Below are 27,317 nucleotides of genomic sequence, written 5' to 3'. Positions count from 1 at the left end.
TAAGAACTCTGACTTGTAAATCTAAGTGCACAGACAAACTTTTAGAGTTACATGTTTCCATCTATCTCAAATGAAATAGACCTCTTACCAAGTGTCTAAAGGTGAGGACTTGTAGCTTTTTTCTGCAGTGTGATAGACCCAGCTCCAAGCTGTTCTCTTTGTCCTTGATCAGTGCTTGTAGTTCAGAAGGTGGTAGGCTTAGCACTCTGTCTTCAACACCCATGGGTTGATTGAACTACTTTCTCTTCTTTTTTTAAAACAAGCTACATCACATAAATCCCATCATTTAACAAGGAGAACCCATAAGATACCTAGGATTTTCTTTTAAAGCAAACACCTAAATTTGTTTTGTTTTTTTTTTTTTTTTTGGTTTTTCGAGACAGGGTTTCTCTGTGTAGCTTTGCGCCTTTCCTGGAACTCACTTGGTAGCCCAGGCTGGCCTCGAACTCACAGAGATCCGCCTGGCTCTGCCTCCCGAGTGCTGGGATTAAAGGCGTGCGCCATAAATTTGTTTTAAAAAGACAAATTTGATAGATGTAAGCTGTCTTCCTAGTTTTATCACTGATAGTCATAGTTTAGGTTTTTTTTCACTATGCAGATACCTAAGAGAAACATTTATTTTGGCTCTTAGACTCAGAGGTCACAGTCTGTAGTGTGCTGGCTGAATTATTTCGGGCCTTAGGTGAGGCAAGGCATCATAGGAGGGAACATGTGGTAGGGTAAAATTCCTCACTCATGGTATTCGAGACAGAGAATGAAGGAAGGAAGCAAACAAAGCAAGCTACAGTTTCCAAGGATGTGATCCTGTTGCATGGAGACAGTGTTAATATCACAGATGCATGGATGGAGACAGTGTTGGTATCACAGATACATGGATGGAGACAGCGTTGGTGTTACAGATGCATAGATGGAGACAGGTGGATATCCAGGACTCACTGAGCAGTCAGCCTACCCTATTTGATTCCAGACCAGGGAGATACCCTGTCTCAAAAAAAAAAAAAAAAAAAAAAAAGGCCGGGAGAGGCAAAGGAAAGAAGAAAGATTGTAATTAAAATACAATCTCAAAACTAAACAACAAAAGGCAACAAAGCCAACCAAGGTGGGGGCTGAAGAAATGGATCAGTAGTTAAAGCTTGTATTGCTCTTCCAGAGGACCCTACAAAGAGGGACTCACGACTCCAAGGGGATTCTGTGCCTTGGCCTCTATAGATGCCTACACTCATATGCATGTGCACACAGAACGACACACACTCCGGCACATGATTCAGTTGGTTTTAAGGTGGGCAGAGCGTAAGGAACAACAACCAAGACTAACCTGTACCCCTGCGCACACCTGCGCATAGTTCTTCCCCCTTTCTGAGAGATACTTGGGAAAAGGACAGAATCATTTAGTGCTGATGAAAGAGAGACACTGAAGTACTAACTGACGTCGGGCAGAGAGCGTCCAGTCCCCAGAAAGCATTTATGACAGCCATGCTAATGCACCACAACACTGACATGAGGTTCCCTCTAGATTCCAAGAAGCAGCAATTTAAGAAGAGCTTGTCAATAATGCAAAACTGGGCCAAAGGATCCTGATATTCAACTGCTTGCAAATGTCTAACTGAGCTTAATTAGGGGTGACTGAGCTCAGAGTAGTAAAAAAAGGATGGGGGGGGTGGCTTTCCTGGAATGTGACTTTCAAAAGTAGCTTATCTTATTTTTTTTAATTTTTTATTATATTTATTTTTCTACAAGTATATATTTTCCTTCCTGAATTCTCAGGGCTCTGCTTTAAGTTCAGTTCTGTTTACCAGACAGATCTGAGAACAAGGTTAATGCTGTGAAAGGTGTTTACTCAGGACAGTAACCTGACAAGCACACGAGGAACTGACAAATCGTACAAAGCCCTCCAACCACCCGACTAGAATATCACCAGGGACCAAAAGATAAACAGCAAACATTATCAAACTAATGATCTTGCTTTGTGCTTAAATAAAGGATGGAGCCAATGGTACCCATAACTGCTCATTTGGGTTTGCTGAATGCTGCCACAGTCTGACCTTGAGTCCATTTCACTAGAGTGTGACCCATGTGTCTTCCTCGTCCCTGGGCAAATTTGTTGTCAAGAGGAAACTAAGAAATTGGACCTATAGAATTTCATAGCTGAGAACACAGGGAAAACAACCACACTGAGTGAACTTTCTTTATTTCACCTAGTACTTGTCAATATACAAAAAAAAGCAAACCAAAAATGTTTAATACAAAAACCATTATAAATAAGTATGAAGAGATGCTTTTTTTAATCATAACAGAATTAATTTTAGATATCTATATGAAAGGTTTCTAGTCAAATTAGCGGGACCTTGGCAGTGTGGTGGCTAAGTGTATTCATGAAACTGACTGACCCTAAGCATACCTAGATAATTGGTAAACATTGTTCTGATGTGAATATATAGTACCAAAAAAAATTTGCATTCAACCAACTAAATTAAGAAAATTCACACTCACCAAAGTGGGCAGTCATCATCCAATCCGTTTAAGAATGGGGTAGAACCAAACAGTGTAGAAGGCTGAATTATTGCAGCTGAAGTTTTATCCAGTCCTGCCTGGCCCATGGTCAGGACAAATCTCTCTCACCCGCCAGTCCCACAGCCACTCAGACCCAACCAAGTAAATACACAGAGACTTATATTATTTACAAACTGTATGGCAGGCTTCTTGCTAACTGTTCTTATATCTTAAATTAACCCATTTCTATTAATCTATAAGTTGCCACGTGGCTCATGGCTTACTGGTATCTTAACATCTGCTTCTCATCATGGCGGCTAGCAGTGTCTCCTGACTCAGCCTTCCTGTTCCCAGAATTCTCTTCTCTGCTTGTCCCGCCTATACTTCCTGCCTGGCTACTGGCCAATCAGCATTTTATTTGTACAGAATGATATCCACAGCAAATTATGCCTGTCACATTCCTCTTCTTCTGTCCTCCAACATCAGAGCTCTTAGCTCTTGGGTGTTCAGACCTGAACCGAAACATCAGCTGCTTCCTAAACTCTACCCCTCCACCCCTATCCTGGGGACTTTGGCGTCACCCTTAGAGTTATACCTTGGGCTCTCCAGGTTGTCAGTGCCTCCACTCAGGCTTGATTATGCCATGGCTTCCCTCATTCTTCATGGGATTGGTGACCTCAGCATGGAACTCCATGGCCCAGATCACATGAGTGCTTCTCCATAGCAAATCTCCTCTTACATGTCAATATAACTTCTTGTTGAATTCCTTTTCCTAGAGATTTACTCTGATATATAAACATGAAGTATAAATAAATGATGGCTCTACTGTATGTATATAAATGGAAATATACTACTGTATATAAATGGTGGTCCTTAAAAGAGAATTTTCCAAACTTAATGCCCAACTTTGGACTCTTGGGTTTAGATTGCACTCAGCAGAATAAATGTCACCACACTCTTCTCTGTAAAATGGACAGTCTCTAATGTGAACAATAAGTAAGTCTTTAATGTATAAAGATTTGTTATATGATTGCTATAGAAATATGAAATATCACCAGCTTCTTAAACTTGCCAAGACTTTCCTATTTCTAGTCATCCCTCACCATCCCTAATCTACAACCAAAGTAATCCAAAAAAATACCAAAACCAAGTAAAAAACAGGATTTCATCATCCCTATGCATAAAGGTTTTAATAGCTTACTATTAACTCAAAATGTGGTTCAAGTTCTTAGATTGACTTAGGAAGCCCTCGCTGATTTTCCCCTACCTGCTTGTCTTATCCCATCTGTCTCCATCCACCTGTCCCACACTGTTTTATCCAGTTGCACTCCACTTAGCTCAGCAAACTCTAACCACATCATGCTTTCTTCTCTCTCTTTCTGAACATATTTCCACAGTCCTATGCCTGATCCTCTCCTTATCCACAATTAATTTACAATCTAGCTTACATAGAGTCCTAATTATCTAGTTCTCATAATCTCTTGGAAACCCTCACTCACTCGGTCTCCACAACATTGTGCCTTTCATCATCCATAGAATCATTTACCATATGTCATTCATTACCCATTACATAAGCATACTATTGTTACTTCATGCTGCATCTTCAACATTCATTTAGCTAGTATTAATTGAGCAGCTATTTATGATCAGGCTCATTCTTTTTTTAATTTAAAAAAAATTTTATTCATTTTACATACCAACCACAGATACCCCTCTCATCTCTCCTCCTGCCCCCCCCCCACAATCTACCTCCTATCCCCTCCTCCAAAAGAGTAAGTCCTCCCATGGGGGACAGGGAAGCCAGTCAGGTTTATTCTTAAGTGATAAGGAAATGTCAAAGAACCAAGGAACAAGGACTCTGCCTGAACACACAATTAGTAATTGTTTGCACAAACATAGTGAAAGGTAACAGGTGAGCAGAAGACCAGAACAAAAAGAATGAACAAGAAAAAGAACACAGAGGAGAATGGGAAATATGGAGAGACACTCAAGGCAAAGAAGGGCTCCACAACAGAAGCAATGTGTGCAATTGGCAAGAAAAGTAGGAGTGTGATGAGAAAGACGGAGGCCAGAGCATCTCTTCAAAGAAAACAGCAAATTCAAAGGGACAGAAGGGTGGAACAGCACCCTGTATCCAAGGAGTTTCAATTCTTCTAAATCATTCCTACTTAGAGTCCAAAGAAGGCGGCTCAGGCTTGAAACCTGAGACATCAGCATCTTGGTTAGCCTAAGAAAGTGCCTGAAATATCTGGACTGTTAAAAAAGAAGAAAAAAAAACCTCATATCTAGATGGGCTTTCTTTTATTTGAAGCTATCCTTTGCCTTTGGCTTGTGATAACATTTAAAAACGATAAAAACCTCTTTCTTGCTTCATTCTGCTCACAGGCAAGTACATTCAGATCCTGTCATACCATGCCATTCAGCACTCCAGCAGTGTCCTCCGGAGCCATCTGCTGTCCATGAGAACAAGGCTTCAGAACCCAAACGATATACTTAAACCAGAGCAAAACAAGCTGGAGGCTCATTTCAAGAAGCATTGCTTTCCCAAAATGTATTCACTGGGAAAATCTGCTGTAAAATAGTGAACATTTTATGCAAGTAAAATTAGACCTTCCAACCTGCTCGGCATGACGCATGATTGCACACGCGTACCGCAGGTGATTCTGCCAGAATTGAAGCAATTTCATTTTTTTTTATTAGACATTTAGTCCAAAGGTCAAAAAGAAGATTTAGAGTCCCTGGTATCCCTTTACATTTAAAAAAAAAATTGGATTATTTATACCACATTCTCCCACAAGATGCAAATCTTTAAGCCACAAGAAGTAAAAGTAGGATGAAAACAAACAAGAAAGAAAGAAAGAAAGAAAGAAAGAAAGAAAGAAAGAAAGAAAGAAAGAAAGAAAGAAAGAAAACCAAATCATGTATAATTTTGCACATAGAAATAGCAGCAGATAGAACCAAAATAGTAAAATTCAGTTTCTGGGAACGCATTCCAAATGAAGAGAGCATCGTGCAATCCCAGTGCTGACTATTCCAAGTGGTTAGTCAAGTTGCTGGTCTCTCAGACTTCAAGCCATCTCTTCCATCCTTGGACTCTAAATTGGAGCCGTTTCAGAATTGTGAACACTTGGTACTGTTGTGAACAGTACCTTGGACACTTGGTACTGTTCTACCTGCTGCCTCTCTGAGCTTGCTACATCTCTGAAGCAATGGCCCGTGCTTCCTCTTTATAATCACTTTCCTACTTTTCTTCCCAACTCTACAGATCAACTCCGTTTCGATGCCCTCCTCCCTCTCCCCACAGTCATCCGAACTGCTCATCCATCCCTCCTTTTCTGCTGCTCAGTGAAGTTACCAGAAACTTTGGTGCTGTTAGTACTTACTTACATCAATTTCTCTCTTACCTTAATGTGATCCCACTAGAGGAATGTCTTCTTTATAACTCTCACTTGGTATGAGAGATGTGTTCAAAAAATATTTGTTCAAAGAAACACTAAGAGAATGAGTGAATGAATGAATGAATGAATGCCACCAGTGGTCTTCAGTGCTCCCACTGGTTTTGCGCTTTATAAACTGAAAATTCAGACTTGAAAACTTCCCCTTCTCTTTTTCTTATTGATGGCCAAGTACATGGTGATTAGTAAGACAACATTGAAAAGGAAAATTTTTCATTCTGCATCATTTACCTTACTCATCCCATCCAGTTCCCAACTTAGTGCAGACACCTGATTGGTGTAGCTCCAGTAGCGCTGAACCTGTGGACTCAAAGGACATTTCTGCCTCTGCCTCCCAAGTGGTTGTAACTGTAGACATTTTCCCACGCCCCACTTTGGGATGAAATGTAAAACTTAGGTATTGTTTGAGCTACAATCAGCTGTGCGCAACTGGAACTGTGGAAAGTGAAATCGTGAGTGGATGGGACACTGTCAAGTAGAACACAGAGGGTGTGTGCTTTCGAGTGCCAGTCTGGTGAAGCTGATGGGTTACAGGTTGGAGGAAGAGAACCCACTATATTAGTTACAAGCAATTGGCTCCTCAAAGGATCATCAATTGGTTTTGCATAACAAAAAAAATTAAAAGGAAAACTTGGAATAATTGAATAAACACAGGAGTAGGTACTCTCAACTCTGAACCTAATGATTATAAACTGTACTCAATTTTTAAACACATTAAAAATCCTGGCATTTTTAACAATCCTCTCAGCTAAGGGCTACCTCTAAAATAGGATCAGCTGTATTAAACTTTTTTTTATATATACAGACATTTAAGTTTTGGACTCTGTGGGATGTGAGTTCCTAGCCTGTCCTCACAGAGTACTGCTTTTTAAGTCTCAAGGAAGCTGGACTCCTGAGTGCTCAGCATTCTGAGCAGCTAGACCTAAACTGATAGCTTCTGAAGATTCCATCATGCTGTCTCCTCTCTCCTCAGATTACCCTCTCTCACAACAGGTAATTTGAGGTCACAGCTTCACTCTGAACTGGTGCATCAAAACACCACAAACAACAAAGGCCTTGCTTCTCCAATATGCTCAAAGCACCAGGCTCTCTCTAGACACTCTGTGTAAAGTGCCTGTGGGCACAAGAGGGAACAGCCCAGTTTAGCAGCAGCCTTAGACAGCAGGCAAGGCTACTCTTTCTGTTTAACTCACTGTAGAATGACACTTATTAACAAATCATAGCATATTAGACCTTCAGGAAGTCTACAAGACCACCCGGTCCAAAGCCATCAGCGTATAGTAACACCTAGCATCTGTCCAGAGTCAGAAGAAATTAGGGACGAAAGAGGACTGCAAAGTCAGGTAGCCAGCTGACTTCACAGCTGCCTTCTCTCCACATCGTCAATTTCTCCAGTGGACACGAGTATTTAAAACCCTGAATCCCTTCCCTTCAGAAACCTAGGTCCGCTCAATAGCCTTTTCAAAATTTTGTTTCAAACAGGACTTACAAATAACACTAGAATAGATACAGGTTTGCCTTGCTTTTTCCAATTCATTATCCTAACAGAATCTAAAGGCTTTCCAAAAGTAACGTCCAACCATGAATAGAAGAGATGGATGGGAGAAGAGCTCTCAGAAAAACAGAACTAGCAAATGTGATGTATGCAAATAATTGTATCATGATTAATCCCCTAAAGTATTAGATTTCTCAATTTTAATGGTAGCAAATGACCTCAAATAACTCATCTTTCTCTTTTTAATTTATGTGGTACATTTTAAGCCATCGCTTCCATGTTGGTTTCCACAGAGTTACCACACAGACCACAGGTTTTTATTTCTTTAATGTACCTTGGAGTTTGGCCTGCATGTATGTCTGTATGCGGGTGTCAGATCCCCTGGAACTGGAGTTACACACAGTTGTGAACTGCCATGTGGGTGCTGGGGATTGAACCCAGGATCTTTGGAAGAGCAGCCAGTGCTCTTAATCACTTGAGCCATCTCTCCAGCCACTAACCACAGGATTTTAAAACTCCATTAAGAGGAGAAGACTGTGTTGCCTAGTCTTCTACAAAGAGGAAGGAAGAGAGAGAGAGAGAGAGAGAGAGAGAGAGAGAGAGAGAGAGAGAGAGAGAGGAAAGAGGAAGAGAAAGGAAGCCATTAAGAGAAAGTGCTGTCCAGAAAAGACTGAGAATAGTTATTTAACTCTCTTTTTTATCATCTATCCTGTTGGCATTTTATCATATCTATTTGTAAAGCAATAACAAGGGATAGGTTATTTTTAAAACACAACAGCCGGGCGGTGGTGGCGCACGCCTTTAATCCCAGCACTCGGGAGGCAGAGCCAGGCGGATCTCTGTGAGTTCGAGGCCAGCCTGGTCTCCAAAGCGAGTTCCAGGAAAGGCGCAAAGCTACACAGAGAAACCCTGTCTCGAAAAACCAAAAAAAAAAAAAAAAAAAAAAAAAAACACAACAACAACCACTTGCCCATGTGCATTTGGCCAGCAGTGTTGAAATTATCTGTGCTGAGATACAATGGCAATTCTCATAATAACTGTTGCGTTTAATTCTCCATGTTACCGTAGCATCGTGTCCTGCATTATCTTCTTTCTAATATAGAACAGAAAATCTAATTTAACACGTGTCTTCCAGAATAGTGTTATTCACTGAATGATGTGGCACCTATGTTTGCATTGAAAGAGAGTACTGGGCAGTAGATGGCAATGAATTATGTTCCAGAGCAACTTAGGAGGAAGTAGGTTAAAAGGATCCTAGTTCCTGGAGCTTTGAATGGCGTGACGAACACTGTTTTATTAAAAGGAAACAAAAATGTTGCATTTGCGCGGCTGCTTATCACCTTTGGACAGTGAATGGAAAGGTGACGTAATCCCAGGTCGACAGCATGAGGAAAGGACGAGAAGCCCTGTCCACACTTAAAAACTGTTTTAGCGAGTGGGAACCAAAGCTGATGATTCGGTTCTTCCTGTTTATCTGAAATCATTCTCGTCTGTCCCTGTCCTTCGTGAGCAATGCATTTGAATATGCTTCAAAAGTACGTAATGATTTATTTCATCATCAAAACAGAGAAGGTGGGCTAGCGTGAGAGCGCAGGAGCGCAGCAATACTCACAGTATTCCTGGGCGAGAGGGGGCAATGGTGGGATGCTCGAGTATCCACCCCACCTCACCCCTCCCCTCCCTCCCCTATCCCTCCCTATTTCCTACTCCACTAGTCTACAGAGGGCTAAATTCACTTGAAAATAAGAACCATTTAGTCGTGGAAAAATTAGCTTGTCTTAGCACCAGGCCAAACTGTTGATCGCTCTGAGTTCAGAAAAAAAGCATACCATGAGACCTCAGAGATGACCGTGACAGAGGTCCTCGGCATAAATACTAGAAGTCTGGCACAAAGGACAAGTACTTCCAAGACTAGTTTTACACATTTGTAGCATAAAGCAATGCCGTTTGCCATAGATTTCTGCAGTGTTTATCTCCTTAAAAATTTTTACCTTCTTTGTCTTTTTGTGTTGCTGTAACACTACACCAAATACTGGGTAATTGTAAAGAGCGGAGGTTTATTTCTTACAGTTCGAAAGCCAGGGAACTCCAAGGTTGAAGAGTCTGCGTCTGGCAAGGGCTTTCTCCCTGCAATGTCAGCCTGAGCCAGGGCACAAGAGAGGTGGTATGTGGACTTTCCTGTACAAGTCAGGGAAAGGATAGAGATGGGACAAGCCAAACCCACTCCAGTGATAAGTAACCCATTCCACACTAATAGCATTAATTCATTCCTGAAGGATGCTTATAACCAAGTCAGCTTTGAAGTCCCCCACCATCACTAGACAAGAGTTTAGCTTCCAACTTCGAAATTTGGGGGAACAAACTTGACTTACGATGGTTATTAAGAACGAACGACGTCTGAAAACTTAAAAAGCCTGTCTCATAGTAGAATAGTTGTCACTAAAACCTGGAGAGGGTGGGCAGGGAAAATGAGGTTAAATAAAGGGTACCAAAACAGAAAGAAGAAATTGATCTGTGTTTTCATAGCACAGTAGGATAATTATTAGTTAAAGCAATCTACTGTATATTTCACAAAGACATGAAGAGTGTGAATTCTCAAAACATACAAATGATTAACATTTGAAGGAGATAGAAGTATTTGAGTTGATTCTTCCATAGTCTACACCTGTACAGAATTATCATAATATATACTTTGTAAAATATACATATCTCAACCAAAAAAAAATTTTTTTAATTCCATATCAACAAGAGTCTTTGCTTAGAGCAAGATGTCTTAATCTGGCATCTGTGAATCAAATGATTTTATGCAAAATCATGTGTTTATGTGAACAGGTATATTCTGGTGACATTGTAAAGGAAGATGTTGAGGAGCTTGCCCAGTGTCCCAGGACCTCACAAAGAGAAATACGAGGGAAGGGCAAGGAGTGTGGACAATCATTACCAGCTGGTTAAGCTACAAGGAGAGATCTTTCCAGCCAGCATTCAAACACAGATGCAGTTCTTTGATAACAGAATTTTAGTTGTGACATGGTGAGATGAGTAAGGTATATCCTCAGACTTAAGGGGCATTTTTAGGACAATGTCAAGATTTTAGGCACAGGATCTAGTTATGTATATTTTCTCAAATTAGCCAAAATAAGGCTAATTACCTAATTATTGAAAATGGATCAGATTCTGTCAATTAGCAGAACTGTCTTGCTACCTTGAGATCTGGGTGTGTGTGCATGTGGGTGTGGGTGTGTGTGTGTGTGTGTGTGTGTGTGTGCTGTGTGTATATGTGTATGCATATCTGGTGTGTGTGTGTATGTGTGTGTGTGTGTGTGTGCACTTTTCTGGTGATCATATTCAGGACCTTGTGCATCTTAAGTCAGTATTCTACCACTGAACTGCATTCTCAGCCATTAGATTTTTTTTATTTAATTAAAATATAATCATACCATTTCTCCTACCCCTTCTCCACTTCCTCCTCCCATATCCAAACCCCCCTCAAATTGATAACCTCCTCTTCTTTAACCACTGTTGTTACAGGCATATAAATGAATCATCATATAAATATAACCTGTCTAGTCTGTTCAGGGTTGCCTGTGTGTTTATAGGGTTGACGACTCATTATTTATTGGTTAACTAACCAGGGAGTTCATCCCAGTCGTTAAATGCTTGTAACTCTTTATCTAGTGGTGGGAACACAAGATGATATTTGCTATGTCTATGTTGGGACATCACCTGTTGCTGTTGTTTGGTTTTGTTTAGATAGCCCTTCTGTGGTACTTCCATGACTGTAGCTTCCCTGTCATAGCTCAAGGCACACTCTCACAGCAGCCTTCCTGGTCCTCTGGCTCTTGTGATCATTCCGTCCCTCTTTCATGATATCCCCTGACCTGTGCATACAGGAGTTGTGTTGTCAATTGAGGCTGGGCATCCCACAGTTATTGTGCATTTTGACTTGTTGTCTTTCTCTATATGGTCTCCATCTGTTGCAAAGAGAAACAAATTTGATGAGGGATGAGATCTACACTTACCTGTGGATACACAAGCAAGTCTTTAGAATAAAGTAAGAATTATACTGGTTTAGGAGAATGGTTATAAAAGATCCTCTTTTAAGAACCATGGCCTCACTAGCCATAAGTAGTTGGTAGGGAAGGTCTTGCTCCAAAGTTCAAATCGGTCTTGAACTCAGTATGTAACCCAGACTGATCTCAAAACAGTGATCCTCCTTCTGTCTCCCAAATGCTTGTGACAGTGGTCTACCCTACACCTGACTGTGCTTTTTACAAACTTTAAAAAGGTCACACTTAGTCAAGCAGTAGTGGTGCCTGACTTTAGTCCCAGTACTCAGGAAGCAGAGGCAGGTGGATCTCTGTGAGTTCTTGGCCAGCCTCACCGGTAAAGTGAATTCCAGGACAGCCAGAGCTGTTGTTACACAGAGAAACCTATTTCAAAAGACCACACACACACACACACACACACACACACACACACACACAAAGTAGGTCACACCTGAGCCTGGACACTATGAAAGGTGACTTCAGGTGCTCCATGATGAATTATGATAGTTAACATGTATTTTTGCTCATGTTCACCCCAGATCCACTCTCCTGTCCACTGGTCCCTTTCCTCCCAAATAATACCTTCTACTTTTAAATATCAAAGACAGACAGACAGATGGTAGGTAGGTTGGTAGGTACATACATACATACATACATACATATATACATACATACATACATACATACATACATACATACATAGATGGACAGACAGAGAGATTCCATATATGAGAGAAAATGTATTCAGCCTTCTAAATCTAGCTTAGTTTGCTTAACATGATGATCTCCAATTCATTCCATTTTCTTGCAAATAACATAATTTTGCACTTCATTACTGAATCAAGTTCCATGGTGTACAAATGCCATATTTCATTCATCTGTTGATGAGAACCTAGGCAGGTTCTATAACTGGGCTATTGTGAATAGTGGCCCAATAAGCATGAATGTGAAAGAATGTCTATAACTTAGACTCCTCGAGGTATATAACTACAGGTACTATAGCTAGATCACAGGGTAGCTCATTTTAGTTCGTTTGCTAGTTTGTTTGTTTTTACTGATTTCCATAGGGAATGGATTTACTTTCCCACCAGCACTGAATAAGGGTTCCTTCTCCTATCTCTCTCGTCTTGCCTAGCATTTGTTGTTTGCTTTCTTGATGATAACCATTCCGACTGTGGTGAGATAGAACCTCCTTGTAATTTTGATTGGCCTTTTCCTGATAGCTAAAATGATAAACATTTTTCCATACATTTCCTGGGTGTTTGTCTATTCCATAATTCTTATCTCTTAACATTTTAGGACTTCAGATGTAGGCTCTATAGGAAAAGAAATGCCTCCAGAGAGCTTATTGTCCATTCAAAACCTTTTTTCTTTGGGCTAAACATCAAATCCAGAGAATGAAAAAAAAAGAGGACTTTTTTCAAATGTCTCTGCTTTCTCTGGATCATTTCTTTTGTTAGAGTTCAGTATTGTCTTTGTAATTTTACTACCTATCTATTGATTGGCCAGTCCGCTGGAGACAATAGGGCTACATTCTAAAATTTAAATGTGAAACAGATGTGCACTACAGCTGCATTGTGAGGTGCTGGGTATGCACAGATAGACAGGCATGCACAGCTCCCCATTCTGTTTTCAGCTCCTTTATATCTGCAACCCACTACCTACTTGGTCGGTAATAAGCTTTGAATATCATTTAGAAAACAGAGTAAAAGCTTTGCTAGCAATGGTTTCAGTAGCATATATGTGTCTGACTTCCTGTTCTTCCTTTGTTCCCTGGCGATTAAGCTTGCTGTGTAAGAGAGGAATTAGTAACGAAGGCGCTTCTGAATCCCAGTTCGTCCCTTTGATTAGCATCTTTTCTTCTAACATATGGTGAAACAACGAGCAATGATTGTGGTTTCAGATCTAAAGAATTATCCTGTTTGTTCATTCCTGGAACCTGAAGCAAGCATCTGGTGGTTAGAGCTTCCAGAAATAACAGAAAGAAATGAAAGAAGACAAAAAGCACCTTAGCGCCCCTGGGTGAAAACGTGTAGCCAAGATTAAGCCGCAGTTTAAGTTAGTCCATCCTATTAAAAGGGAGGAGAACCTGGGGAGGTGGCTGCATGGAACTCTGAGGACCTGAGTTCCAATTCCCAGCCTGCACATAAAGCTGAGTAAGGCAGCATGCATCTGTAATCCAAGCACACCTGCATGAGTTGGGAGATGGAGACAGGAGAAACCCCAGAAGCTTGGGAGCCAGTTAGCTGGCTGTGCCTCGCCAAACAATAAAGAGACCCTGCCTGAAATGAGTTAGAAGATGAGGGCTGGTACCTGTGGCTGTTCTCTGACCTCCACGTGTGTGCCACACACATGTGCTATGACACATGAGCACCCTCACTCACACACACACAAGCATGCACACACATACACACTATACACAAATACAAAAGATAGCTAGACCTCTACTTCCTTTTATGTAGGAAATAGAAACCATGCCCTAGGCTGAAGGGTCTCTCCCTTTTGCCTAATCTTACAACTAGAAATAAACTATATCTAGTGTTTCTTATCAGAAAAAGAATGTGCTTTGAATATTTCCTTATCTCTATCACATGTGAGCTCAGAAGCATCCCAGTTTCTACCCACTATTAGATTCATGCATTTCGTTACTTAAAATTATATTTTCTACATTAAACGTCTGTCCCATTTTTTTCATATTTTATTTTAAGATTATTCTGGCTCACACTTTCCATTTCCAGACAACACTGGGCAAAGAATTTCAAATAAAGATATGCTGTTCGTTTTGTGGTGGCATTCATTTGAACAAGTATTGAAAGGGGTTCTTTTTTTTTTTTTAAATTGGGGTAGTATAATATTTAGTCTGCTGGATTTGCCATGAGAAAATACCCCAACTGGGTGTCCTAAACACAAGAAATTTTTTTCTTTGTAGTCCTGGAGTCCAATACCAAGGTGTCAGCCATTCTGGCTCTTCTGGAAGCTTCTCTGGCTCATAGACAGCTGGCTGCTTGCTGAGGGTGTCCTCACATGGCCTTCTCTCTGTGCCTGCAGATTCTTTGCGGTCTCTTCATCCTCCCGTAGGGACACCAGTTATACTGGGTTACCCCCTGATGACTTGATTTAACATGCATTACCTTCTCTTTAAATTTCTCTTAAGAGAGTCACACTGTGGGTTAGGGCTTCAACTCAGGAATTTGGAGTAAGCACAGTTCACAACAGGTAGCAATGCAGCTTGTCCAATGTTTTTAATATCTTCCCTTCGGGACGAAAAGAAAATCTCAAGAAGGAACATGATAGATTTCACATTTACATGGGAAAGTTGTTTGAAATACAAATTTGTATGCATATGCGAATCACTTGAATAAGGATATCATTTACAAGTCAATGGGTAAATGAACATAAAGTCATCATTAGCTGCTGTTTTGCACTACCCCATAGAACACACTAAGACTTAACAAACGCAGAGACAAGTAGGTAAGACCAGCTTCCTGGGAGTATCACTTAATGTTCAATGACAGCATTTACAACATCTTATTTTTCGTGCATTTGCCTAGGGTTTGCCAAATGTCACAAATCAAAATACAGAATGCATATTTAAAGTATAGTTGAATAAAGGTGATTGGTTTATTGATTTATGATAAATGCCGGACGTGTTTGATAGTAGGGACACACTTTTCAAAAGAAAAAAGAAAAAGCTCCTCCATGGAGTATATATACCCTAAAAAAATTATTTGCTATTTATCTAGAATTCCAATTTAACTGTGGGTCTGTGGGATTTGTTGTTTGGTTGGTTGTTTTTCTGGCAAATTTACATTAGATTAAAGATTGAATCTTTTGGGGGTGTGGGATATATGTGGAGAAGGGTTCATCAGTTAAGAATGCTTGCTGCTCTTCCGGAGGATCAATGTTCAATTCCCAGCATCCATTTCTGGCCACTCACAACCATCAGTAACTCCAGCTCTAGGGTACCAGAAACTCTCAACTGGACTCCACGTTACCCTCACACACGGCACACACAGAAAACACACACATACATACACACACACAAAAAAAAAAAAAAAAAAAAAAAAAAAAACACAAACAATTTTAAGGGAAAAAAAGATGGCTCTGCCGGGCGGTGGTGGTGCACGCCTTTAATCCCAGCACTCGGGAGGCAGAGCCAGGTGGATCTCTGTGAGTTCGAGGCCAGCCTGGGCTAAAGAGTGAGTTCCAGGAAAGGCACAAAGCTACACAGAGAAACCCTGTTTCGAAAAACACAACAACAACAACAACAAAATGTATGACTATCCCTGTCCCACCTCCACACCCAATTAAATTGCTTTAACTAACTTCATAAATGTGATTTTCTGATCTTTGTTCGATGGTTTTTAAAAGACCTCTGTCCTAAAGCACAGAAACCCAGGCTCAGGCTCCTGTCCAAACTGCTACATGATATATGACTATAATATGTCACGTTAAATATTAATATTAGTTACGTGCCCAGCTCTCCAGCTGAAGTATTTACGCTTCTCTAACAACACCCTGTCATGCCGTCTGTATGATTGCACTAGTAGGCTTCAGATACTAAGGATATCAATTGTTTCTTTCTGAACACTAGGCTGCTCACTGTTTTGTAAAACAAGAGGATTGGATTCAAGGTGTTTTTCCCAAGGGTCCTAACAATTCCTCTCCAGGCTTCTCTGAAATGAGGGTTCCACTAATTCTCTCATTTGCCGTATGAAGGCTAAATGGCTCCTACTTCAAATTAATCCTTTTTCTCTTGAAGTGCATAGTGCTTCGATTGTTAAATAATTAAAGATTATAGTACTCAGAAATTTCACCTCTAAAAGGTAAGTTTGGGAACCCTAAATTCATCAAGGGTGAGAGAAAGTACGTAGATTTTTTTTTCTCCTCCACTCCTCCCCCACAGTCCCTTTAACACAGATTCTGTACAGATCGCGAGCTCAGATACTGTGCACATGAAAATGCTGATGATGTTGAAACAATCCCATGGTGGCGGGTTCTGACTGATGGAAATCATTTTGCTGGGAACTGAAGCCATCTCCCGGGTTAGAGTCAGTCAGGAGCAGCTCCTTGTTCTCTACCGCCATCTAGTGGCGCCGTGGTCACACACATCGACGCAACGTGGTAGTTCTGAGCTGAGATTTTTAAATATTGCTATAAATCAAATGGATGAATTGTTTTACTCTTGCCATCATAGTAAAAAGAGATTTACAGAGTGTTTCAACAGATAAAATGTAATAAATGTTAATAAAAGTTAAGTATAACACAATGACAGACATTAGCATTTAAACAGTACAAATGTGTGCAATTTAATCTCTTTATGATGTTCAGATGTAAACTTGAACACTGAAGGGAAAAAAATGCAATGTACCCTAACATGTGAAAAAATAAAAGTTATCCTACTCCTCTGCTCTTGTATGATGGTAAAGAATATTTTTTAAATAATGTAATCGTAGCTGAGAAAAAGCAACAACATAACATTCTCCCAACTGTGGAGTGGGTACAGGCTGCTCAGCCTATTTAACCATTTGTCTTCAATTAGACCTGAGCTTTAGTCTCATTATTATTTATAAACGTAATGCAGTGCTTAATGAGTGTTGAATAATATTTAGTTTTTAATGTCCCATAATCTGGAATTTCTCTAAACGGCATAATAGTGTGTTTAATTGTGTGAATCTAAAGTAAAAATAAATTTCTCTAATGAAAGAAATAAAATCTTTCAAAAGTAAGACTTTTCCCCCATTAAAGCTATTTTTCCTGAATAACCATTATGGGGGGTGGGGATTCTCACATTTTAACATTATCCCAGTTCTCTACTTTAATTTAAAGTGCCAACATTATTATCAAGTGCTCAGGGATTGCAAGCCAGAGATATTTAAAAGGAATGCCTGTGTCTTAATATACTTGTGATCCAACTGAGAAATATCCTATTTTTTGTTCAGGGTGGGAAAATCCCTATACGGTGGACAGCCCCGGAAGCTATTGCCTACAGAAAATTCTCTTCAGCAAGTGATGCATGGAGCTATGGCATTGTCATGTGGGAGGTGATGTCCTATGGAGAGAGACCATACTGGGAAATGTCCAACCAGGATGTAAGTACATGGACAGGTCTGTCATTTTGTGAGTGCAAGCACATTACCTTTGAGCGGGAAAAATCCTCTTGTAATTCCCTTTCAGATTAACCCTTGTCCTGATGGCTGTTTCACAGGGGACTGGGGAGAGGGTGGGCTTGAGAATCTGAGGAACCTTTCACTGCAGTTTACTGGGCAAGCTGGGCTTTGTTCCATGCCTGATATGCATCTTCTCTGAGACACTCTCACTGTTCTAGGGTAGCAAAACTATGCTTGCCTACAGTTACACAAAAGACAGGGTAATGTTGACATTTCATTTCTAGCACAGGGCAATACAGTGCACCACTGCAAAACCCATATCAGCCCAGGCCAGATAATACTTAGAAGAAGAGGGAATGCTTTCAGGGATGCACTATCAATAGATGTCATCTCTCAAGGTTCTTTTGAGATACATAATCTTTTGTCCAATCTCGCGCTCGCTCTCTCTCTTTTGGTTCTGTTTTATCTGTAGCAATTACGTTTGTGGTTGATAACATTACAGAAGCGAATAGTTCATACACTCAGCCTCTATGATCTGCCCACAGTCATAGAGACAGTAATCAGAATTACAGATATCCCAACAATGCAAGTGAGGGCAAGGTCAGAGCAGACAGTGTATTCTCTCACCACTGCCTCATCTCAGAACCGAGCTTTGTCTAATTAGCTTGCCTTCTTCAATGCACCCTGATGGTTTCTAAAGCTATCATGATGGGAAATGAGCGCGGATATGATTTTGACTGTCCACAGATGTAAAGATAGCTATGTGCCTGTAAATCATCCCTAAGTACACACACAGAGCATAACTACTGCAGCATCACATTCTTTTACTCCAGTTAAAAGCTGACAACCTCCTCACAAACCTCCACACCTCAGACTTTGCTAGTACATACTACAGGTTGTTCACCTTTCACAAGATTTGTTTTGTTTTGTTTGTTTGTTGAAACGGGGTCTCTCTATGTAACTCTGGCTCTCCTGGAACTCACTTTGTGTAGACCAGGCTAGCCTGGAACTCAGGAGATCGGCCTGCCCCTACTTCCTGAGTGCTGGGATTTTAGAGTCAGGCTTAAGCTTGGTTAGATTTTGGCCACTGTTGATGCTTCTACTGACATGGAGTGTTGCTTTTGCAACTGAGTCCTACTTCATTACGTGGGTTTCTACTGACTGATCATGGGTCATTCCAACACCAGATACCTATAAAGCAGCAAGGATAAGGTCACATGAGCTCCACAGTCATTGCTCTCCAAAGCACAATATCAAACACAAAGTCAGAATAGCAGGGCCCCTCAGAACATCTGGAACATCTGCTCTTACATAGAGAGTATGCTGTACCCGCAACCTCTGTGTCGTACCCAGCACTGGATCATTTTAGTGCCGTGTCATTTGGCTAGAATCCTCTATTCCCTGGAGGAGTTTTGTCTAATGTGCCTCACAGCTTTTCTTGTCACTCAGTCACTGAGCATAGGGGTGTGTGTGTGTGTGTGTGTGTGTGTGTGTGTGTGTGTGTGTGTGTGTGTGTGTGTGTGTGTAGTGGGTGTCAGCTCATCAAAACCTTTCCAGCACTTCCTGATGTTAAATTCCCAAACTGGAAACTTGTCTCTTCACTCCCAGAACTTCCACTGTATGCTATGGTTTTGTTTTATTTTTAGCACTTATTTGTACTTCCTAAAAAAACAGTTAGCAAAGCTCCTGCAAGGCCTAAGTTCAGTCACTCTAATACCTGCTTTATTCTAAACCTGAACATTGCCCCTGTTTGGACTAAAGTAAGCTGTCCAAGCAAATCCCCAGAGTCAAGTCCTCTTCAGTACCTCTCCTTGCCCAGGATCCCCTGGTAATGAGTTGTTCGTGCTTTTAGATTGTAGCCATAGTGAACTTTCAGAGCAGGTCGTGGCTGGGGAAAGCAAGGAATGAATAACTGTGACTTCTCTGTTGGTTTGTTGTTGTTCATGCAGCTTCCTGTTTGGGGCTGGTGATCTCCTGTCCTTATGGAGTTTATGTTTTAACAGTTGGGAGAGAGACTGGAAGCGAAATAAATAAGCAAAAAATATAATATGTGACCTGAAACAAAAGAGGCAGATAAGAAACTCCAGACTTGGATTTGATTCATTTTATGAAACCCTTTCATAAAAGTCATTCACTTATGGCAATGAAAGTCATAATTAGTCTTTCTTATTCATTCAGAGGGAGTAATTCTAATAAAAGCCTGACCAAGAGAAAGGGCCGTTTCCTGAGTTTCTCGATCCCTAGATTTTCTTTCCTCCTGGGACACGTTGCAGTCGCAGACTTAGCAAGCATGACCGTGATGATGTGGACTGTGGCTCAATCATGAAAGCCACTTAAACTCTGAAAGTGCCTCAGTTTCATGACTAAATAAAATGATAAAGAAATAATTAGGTTCCTGTTTAATGTGCCTTCTAATAGCAAGAGGCTATGATTTTATCTCTGAAGAGACACGGATAGCACTTATTCCAGCAAAGAAAGATCTGTGCTCTTCCTTCACTAATATAGGGTTCTCCCTATCTGTGCAGAGGTACCAAAGCCTAGACAGGACTTTCATAGGGCAGATCAGGTACAAGCAAGGATGCCAGGCCACATGATAGATTGCTGAGGAGGACAGCTTCTGTGGGGAATGACCCAAATGTACCATTTCAACTCAGACTACCAGGTAAATTGTTCTTAATTGTTGCCTAGAGTAGTCCAGACCCTGTTGTCAGCCTCTCTCTGCCTGCATTGTGCCCAACAGTTCACCCAGCAGTTCTGGCCATGGATCTTGATGATCAGCATCCAAGATGACCATTTAGAGAGTGATTTTGTCTATTAAGCCACATTTGGCTGCCTGGACTCTATCTGGAACAGGAGAAGATTTTACCGCCAGGAATCACCTCTTGACACTGAGGCTGCTCACATTTGTCCTCAGCATCAGCCTGAACTTTCCACCAAGTTCCAGAGCCAAAATAGGCTCTCAGTCACTGCAGTTTCACTGTCTTTCTGTGGGGGCCAAAGAATACTCAAGGAAGATTCTGAGAAGAGGGAGGCGGAAAGTGGGGGCTGGAGTTGGGGAGCCAAATCTTGAAGCCTTCGGATCAACACATTACTAGGCAATAGCAGAAATAGCTGAGATCTTTTATGTATCTCATGAATACCTTCCGCTGCTACAGGAAGGGGAGCTGGGATTCTGTTTAGCTAAACATATTGGAAGTTAGCATATCTGTGATGGATCCTGTAACCAGCATTTCCATTTAGAAGCAGAAATAGCTTAGTCAAAATTTCCTGACCTCTGCATAAATACTATTCCCTGTTTCTCCTGCAGTTCTCATTCGTTGAGTCAAGGTATAGGTTTACATTTGACCATTTCCATCCAAGGTGTTTTCTAAGAAAAGTGGTGAGACAGGGAACAGAAGTCCAGCTATGTCCTGTTTCAATATTGTACATGCTTTTACCGCATTTGGGTGAGTTTAACACAGCTGTGGGCACAGTTCAAATTGAACGTTACAATGTTTTAGGATTGTTAATGAGTTTAGGAAATTTCAGACAGTTTTTAGGAAATGGTTTTTCTATTCTGCAGACTATGGTGTATTTTATTACAATGAACAATTCCGAGTCTGCAGAATCTGTGTTAGTGAATAATATAATGAGTTTCCCAAAGGTCAGTGGAATTGTGCATTAGGGAAGGGAAATGAGAAGGGGAAAAAAAAGCAGAATGCACAGAACTATCCCATTAAAAAAAAAAAAAACCTAACAAAATATAATAGCTGGTGCCAGATGCTGAGCTATTCAGCAAGTATTTATTAAACATGTGTCAATCACCGACCAGGTATGCACGTGGGACAAGGATGAGGAACAGGGAAAATCAGTCCTCCACTGTGTTATATGAAATAAACAAAGAGCAGAAAGACAGATGAGGAACTCTCTCCCACAAAGGGAAGCTAAAGAAGATGATCACATAGCACTAATGAGTGGAGTGGTACTTAACTGGACTCTAGCAGTCGCTAAGAGGTGCCTGCGAGGAGATCAGGCAGCAAGTACCAAGTACCCAAACACACCCAGGTCAGAGAAACAAGGGCTAGTGTTCTGTGTAGCACACCAAGGTAACTACAGAATACTACTAGTGATTATATATTTTGGGTTGGGGGAGGGTTGTTTTGTTTCGTTTTGGTTGGTTGAGACAGGATTTCTCTCTATAGCCCAGTAGCTGTCCTTGAACTAGCTCTGTAGATCAGGTTGGCCTCGAACTCAGAGATCTGTATGCCTCTGCCTCCCAAGTGCTGGGACTAAAAGCATGTGCTATCGCGCCTGACTTGATTACCTATTTTGTAAAGAACTAGATGAAAGAAGTTTGAAGATTTCCAGAGCAAAGAAATGACAAATGGTTGCAGAGATGGAAAGGTAAATCATGCTGATTTATCATTATCCATTGTACACCTGTATGGAATTCTCCACTGTATTCCATAAACACACACAAAAAAAAGCATTAAGGAGACATATTTCTTACTAAGGGAATCCATTATTTTGGTGCAGAGATGAAGTTCTGATACTTTATAAGTCCTACACCCATATCCAGTTAGAATGACACTCACCAAGGGCATATTCTGTGCTTTTTTTTAAATGTAATAAAACACTGTATAACTACAATATAGCTATTTAAAATATACATACCAAGATAGCATGCAAACTCTGTTATAGAGGGTTATTCTAATGATTAATGAAAGGAACACAACACAAGCTAACTTGAACAAAAAGTTTGTTTTTTTAAATCATGAAACAGCAGGTCAATTAGCACACAGGATCTGGGCATACAGGGCTTTAGTGTTGGCCTGGATTTCTAGATTTTTCTCTCTAATCACTACATCCTTTGCTGTCTCATACCCTGGGGCTCACAATTCCAGCCCAGCAAGAGCAGTACAATAAGACCTTTCTCAAATTCACAGGCCAATCCAATGTTAGAGAAGACCCTGGCTCGCTCTGTAAGGGCTCTGTTCAACCCTGACCTAAAGCCCCATCAGGGAAGTAAATACTGTGATTAGCCGTGCTTGGTCTCTATGCCAGCCTTCTCCACTCCAAAGTGGATGGAGCACTGTGATTGCAAGTTCTCCAAGTTGAAAATAGTTGTGCAGCTAGGAGATAAGTGAGGTTCTTTGGTTTGCTTGTTTAGCTTCACTTTTACTCATCCTTTTGGGATACTTGTCATTTTCAAGAGCAACCTTATTGTAGCCTCGCTTTTGTGAGACACCAAATGTTTATAGGGTTGTTTTTTGTTTGTTTGTTTGGTTGGTTGGTTTTTGGTTTTTGGTTTTTCATCTTTTGGGTTTGTTTTTGTTTTGTTTTTACATTTAACCTGATTTTACTCTCTAGACCCATGGATAAGGTACAGTTCACAATGACTGTCACAGAAAGGAAAATGCCCAATACAGCAGTGGCACAAGATTGCTGGAGTATCAAGCCTTGGGGAAAAATATAGAGGCAAAATAAGAAATAGGTCTCCAGGTGCCTTGTTCCCCACAGTTTTGTGGTATGATGCATCAAATCTTGAACTGTATAACTTCAAGTGTATGATTCTGTACTTGTCAGTCCCCATGCCCATGTGATCCGGAACCAGGGTACTCTAGCACTGTAGCAACAGAGGGCCTCTGGTCACTGAAAAAGACCAGAAAGTGGCATTGTCCATCACAGCTGGCCTTTTCTCATTCTCCACGATGAAGTGTGGATAATGGCCATGTTACCCCTTCCAAATCAATACTTCCAGTTCTGGTCAACTCAATGGCACCTTCAATTCTAGCTGAGGTGAACATGGACTCCTCCCCTAGCAGGACTTTCTCATCCATGATCAAATGTGCTCCGGTGTCAACCACAGTGAGACAGTGACTAGCCACATATCTGATGTGAAATGTTACGGGTAAAAATGTTGATTGTAGATTGTGATGCTGAGAAGTGACTTTTGACTTGAGGCAAGAGAGATCTGAGATATAAGTTTTGACTTGATGGATTCTCTGAAAGCTAGTCTCACATAGGATCTGATCTCTTGCAAAGCTCCACTGGAACTAACTACAGCCCAGTGAGTAAGACAATCACTCACAGTCAGCTACAACACTTTCAGATAAGTCCCTTGTAGTCAGGGTAGATACTGTATTCTAATCTAATAACAGCACAAATGGGAAAGACTAGTAGGCCTGCAGAGTCTCTCAACATCAGCAGCATTGGTATTTGGGATGAGAGTCTGTTCTGAACATTGGAGTTGATGCTAACCAGCAGTACCAACCTTTACCTACTAGATGCCAGTAGCATTCCCTTACTGAAATAACAACAACAAAAGCCCCTGGTTATTGCCTTGTCAGAGATGTGAGACAGAATTAACCCCAGTTAAGAGCTACTTCCTAAAATAACTAGGAAGCTCTGATCTCCAATCCCAAGCCCATGACTAACTAAACATTTAGGCAAGTGGTTTAAGCTTTCTGGTATACCATTTCCTGCAGTTCAAAATAACTAACTGTAGACATTGAAGAAATAAAAGATAACTCATACATAGCACCTGGTACATACACATTGTTTAATTAACCATGGGTTGTAAAAGTTTGAATTTTATGAATTTGCTATAAATCACCTATTTTTTTGTTTGACACAGTTTGTTTTATGTATTTTAAGTATCAAGCTTTATTGGTACATTAAGATATCAAACCACAAAGGCATGAAGAAGAACATTATAATAACAGAATAAATATTTAAAACAAAATTTTAAAACCTGAGAAGATTAAGTCTTTACCTGTCAATACCAACCTTGTGTTTAAACGAACAAAATGTCCTAGTTAGAAATAAGAGACCAGGGTACTGAAGAGAAGGCTAGCAGAAAACAGCCCTTTTAGATGATTAGCTCTTTTAAGCTTCAAAGCAATTCTCTGGGGTAGATGCCATTATTGTCCCCATTTCCAGATAAGAGAACTGGAGCTTAGAAAGGATCAGTGATCTACCCAGGTTGTTGGGGAGCCATGATATTGAAGTGCCAGTCCCTGCTTAATCCAAAGTGCTTGCCTTTACTGCTAACCTGTAAAGTAGACATCCAGGATTCTGCAACAGCTCTACCTAATGAGACCAAAGCCTCGTTAATTATGCATGCCACCCCATCACACAGAAGTGTTTACATTGCTTCCTGCTTGCAAAAGGATGCAGGCTGACCTATCACTGTTGAGAAATGTAAAGCCTCCTTGTGGCTTTTTTGTATCTCAATGTTAAAATTTCATGAAACGCTCTCGCTTGTTGTTACATTTCTTACCAACAATTCCGTCAAATTTTAATGAATGACAGAAGGATCCCATCACCTAAAACAATTCTCAGGCAGATTGAAGGTGGGGGATGTCTTGCTGCTTTTAAAGCATGGGATGCTTATCTTTCATTTCCGTAAGGTAGGTCAAGGTAATGTTGTATGTTATTTTCATGCAAGTCCCAAATCATTGTAATTTACTACATAATGGGAATTCATCGTGGATGTGGGAGCTCCAAAGATGGTACCAAGGGCACTGCGCTTCCCCACTCCAATGCTTGTACCAGGTAATGAGCTTCACAGGGGTGGGGGGATCAAAATATGAACAGCAGGAAATAACCAAATCCGCAGTCATTAGGTGGGGGAAAAGTCAGCTTCACTTAAACGAGAAGTGACTTCAGTAGCTCTAATGATCTGACTACAAGACTGAAAGGAAAAAAAAAAAAAAAAGAGCCTTGAAGCAGTTTGGACCAAAGATGCCTCCTGGGTGAGCTATCATTTAGGCTTAGCCACTAAACTCATCCGTTTTCCCTAGAAGAAAGACACCAGGGAAGATCTCACTTGAGGCTATAAGGAAGCACAATGCTACCGCAGTGTTTGAGTTTTTCCTCCTCACTTTTTTTAAAGCTTTCATATAATAATAATAATGAGTTTCCCTGTGGGTTACTTTCTGAAGCTCACTAGAAGGGGGAAAATGGGATGTATCATCCAGTTTTTATTTTTAGATGTGGTGTGGTTGAAAACATCTTTCTGAAATTTAAGAAGGAAGAAAGTATGTTTCCTGTATTTCTTGATTGCCTCATAATTCTATAACCCTTCTCAGGGGTCAGCACCACAGCCAAGACTGGAGGATGCCCAGAATCTACTTACCTAGAAATGCAGTGTGATTTTATGACTCAAATAGCCCAGTCAATTTCAATTTTTTTCTCTGATTAGATTTTCCAGACTCGACTGTATTATGTAATGGTCCCTGTGTAATGACCTGTATAAGATACAGTAAATTGCTAAAAAACCCATTCCCATTATTTCATCCTTCCATTTTACAGGGGGAATTTTTGCCTTGATTTGAATATGTATTCTACTGAAGCAATTTTCAAAACAGTCTTTGTCTTCTCAGCTTTTCAGTAATTCATACTCTTGGTGCATGGGCATTTGGTTGATAGGCACCATTTTAACTAAATGAACACTAATTGCACCTTCAGGATGGATGCCTGCTTCAGAAACAAGAGTAATAGGGAATACGGAAAAAATGCAGTGAATCACCATTGCTAAATAATTCAGTTAGTAAAGTAAGTAGGAGAAACCACTAACTCATATGTTACTACTACCATGGAACTTTTAAGAAAAAATACATTGTTTCTTTTCTAACTACATGATCAAAAACTAGATAACCTACAGCATCCATAGTGTTTTCCTTTACCCCCCCCCCAAAAAAAATGGCTACACCTTCGATTTCCACTAAATATGATTTGCCATTTTTGGTTGTTGTAGTTTTTATTTTTGTTCTCTGGGGTCATTTACATAGAGTTTATTTTAAATTTTTCTTTTCACCTGTAGTCAGCTACTTTTTCATAGGTTTTCAGTAGTTTTAGTGGACCAAGGAACCATAATATTAAAAGTTGCCTGATATGCTTCTGAATTCACAATGAGGTTCCAAAGAAGAAAAGTTTGCCTTTCCCCACCAGGGAAACTTGGAATTTAAGAACACTGCCCTCTCTAGAAAAGACATTTCAAATAAATTAGCTTGGAACTTAATCTGTAAGTCAACTTCAGAAGACAAATATTCCATGTTGCCTCTTATCTGTGGATCCCAGATGTGTGTGTGTGTGTGTGTGTGTGTGTGTGTGTGGTGTGTGTGTATTTTCACATATGCATATATGACTTGAAAGTAGAAGTAAAACTGTCCAGGAAGAATAAAAGGTGCAAATGAGAGGATGTGAGGCAGATAAGAAGGGTAGGGAGTATGGAGTTATATTCTCAAAGAATATTAAATACATTAATAAGCAATTGACCTCAGGAAAACCAACACCATGTACAATGAATATATGTCAGTTAAAATATCATAATTAGTTGAAATCTGTATATTTCTTAAAAAGGGTAAGTCACAATAAGGAATCAGACAAATAAAAAAAAATTGTGTTGCTGCCCCAACGTTCCTATTTTTTGTTTACAAGGCACATCCTCCATCCCTGTCTGAACTTTTGTTTCCTTATGGAGACACCCAGAGCTCTTAGGAAACAGTTCTGTATTAAAACAAATCCTCTCCTAAATGCAGGGGAACCCAAAACTTAGAGTAGTTAGCAAACTTCCTTCAGCTTCAGAATCTCTACAGATGTAGCTTCTGGTGTAAAAGGTCCAATCGCAGGCAGAACCGAGTTCTTATTCCTTTATCAGTAACAGAGCCTTGTTTGCGAGTGATGCCTAGTGATGCCAAGGACTTCATTGTTCTCTTATTGACACTGTAACAAGCTG

At 40.4% G+C, this 27,317-nt stretch overlaps 1 protein-coding gene across 2 annotated transcripts in view; it reads left to right on the top strand.

Moving 5' to 3' along the window:
• Epha6 (EPH receptor A6) overlaps positions 1–27,317 on the top strand; it is a 935,524-nt gene that overhangs the window by 871,121 nt on the left and 37,086 nt on the right. For both annotated transcript variants that reach the window (XM_052740946.1, XM_052740947.1), the window contains one exon: positions 17,429–17,578. In XM_052740946.1, the coding sequence (XP_052596906.1) occupies positions 17,429–17,578 (150 nt within the window). The remainder of the gene's footprint in view (positions 1–17,428; positions 17,579–27,317) is intronic.

The sequence above is a fragment of the Peromyscus californicus genome, unplaced genomic scaffold (genome assembly GCF_007827085.1).
Source record: "Peromyscus californicus insignis strain IS unplaced genomic scaffold, ASM782708v3 Scaffold_16__1_contigs__length_79575227, whole genome shotgun sequence".
Classification (NCBI taxonomy): Eukaryota; Metazoa; Chordata; class Mammalia; order Rodentia; family Cricetidae; genus Peromyscus; species Peromyscus californicus.
Note: the sequence above shows the minus strand (reverse complement) of the source record. Positions and strands in the feature narration are given on the sequence as shown.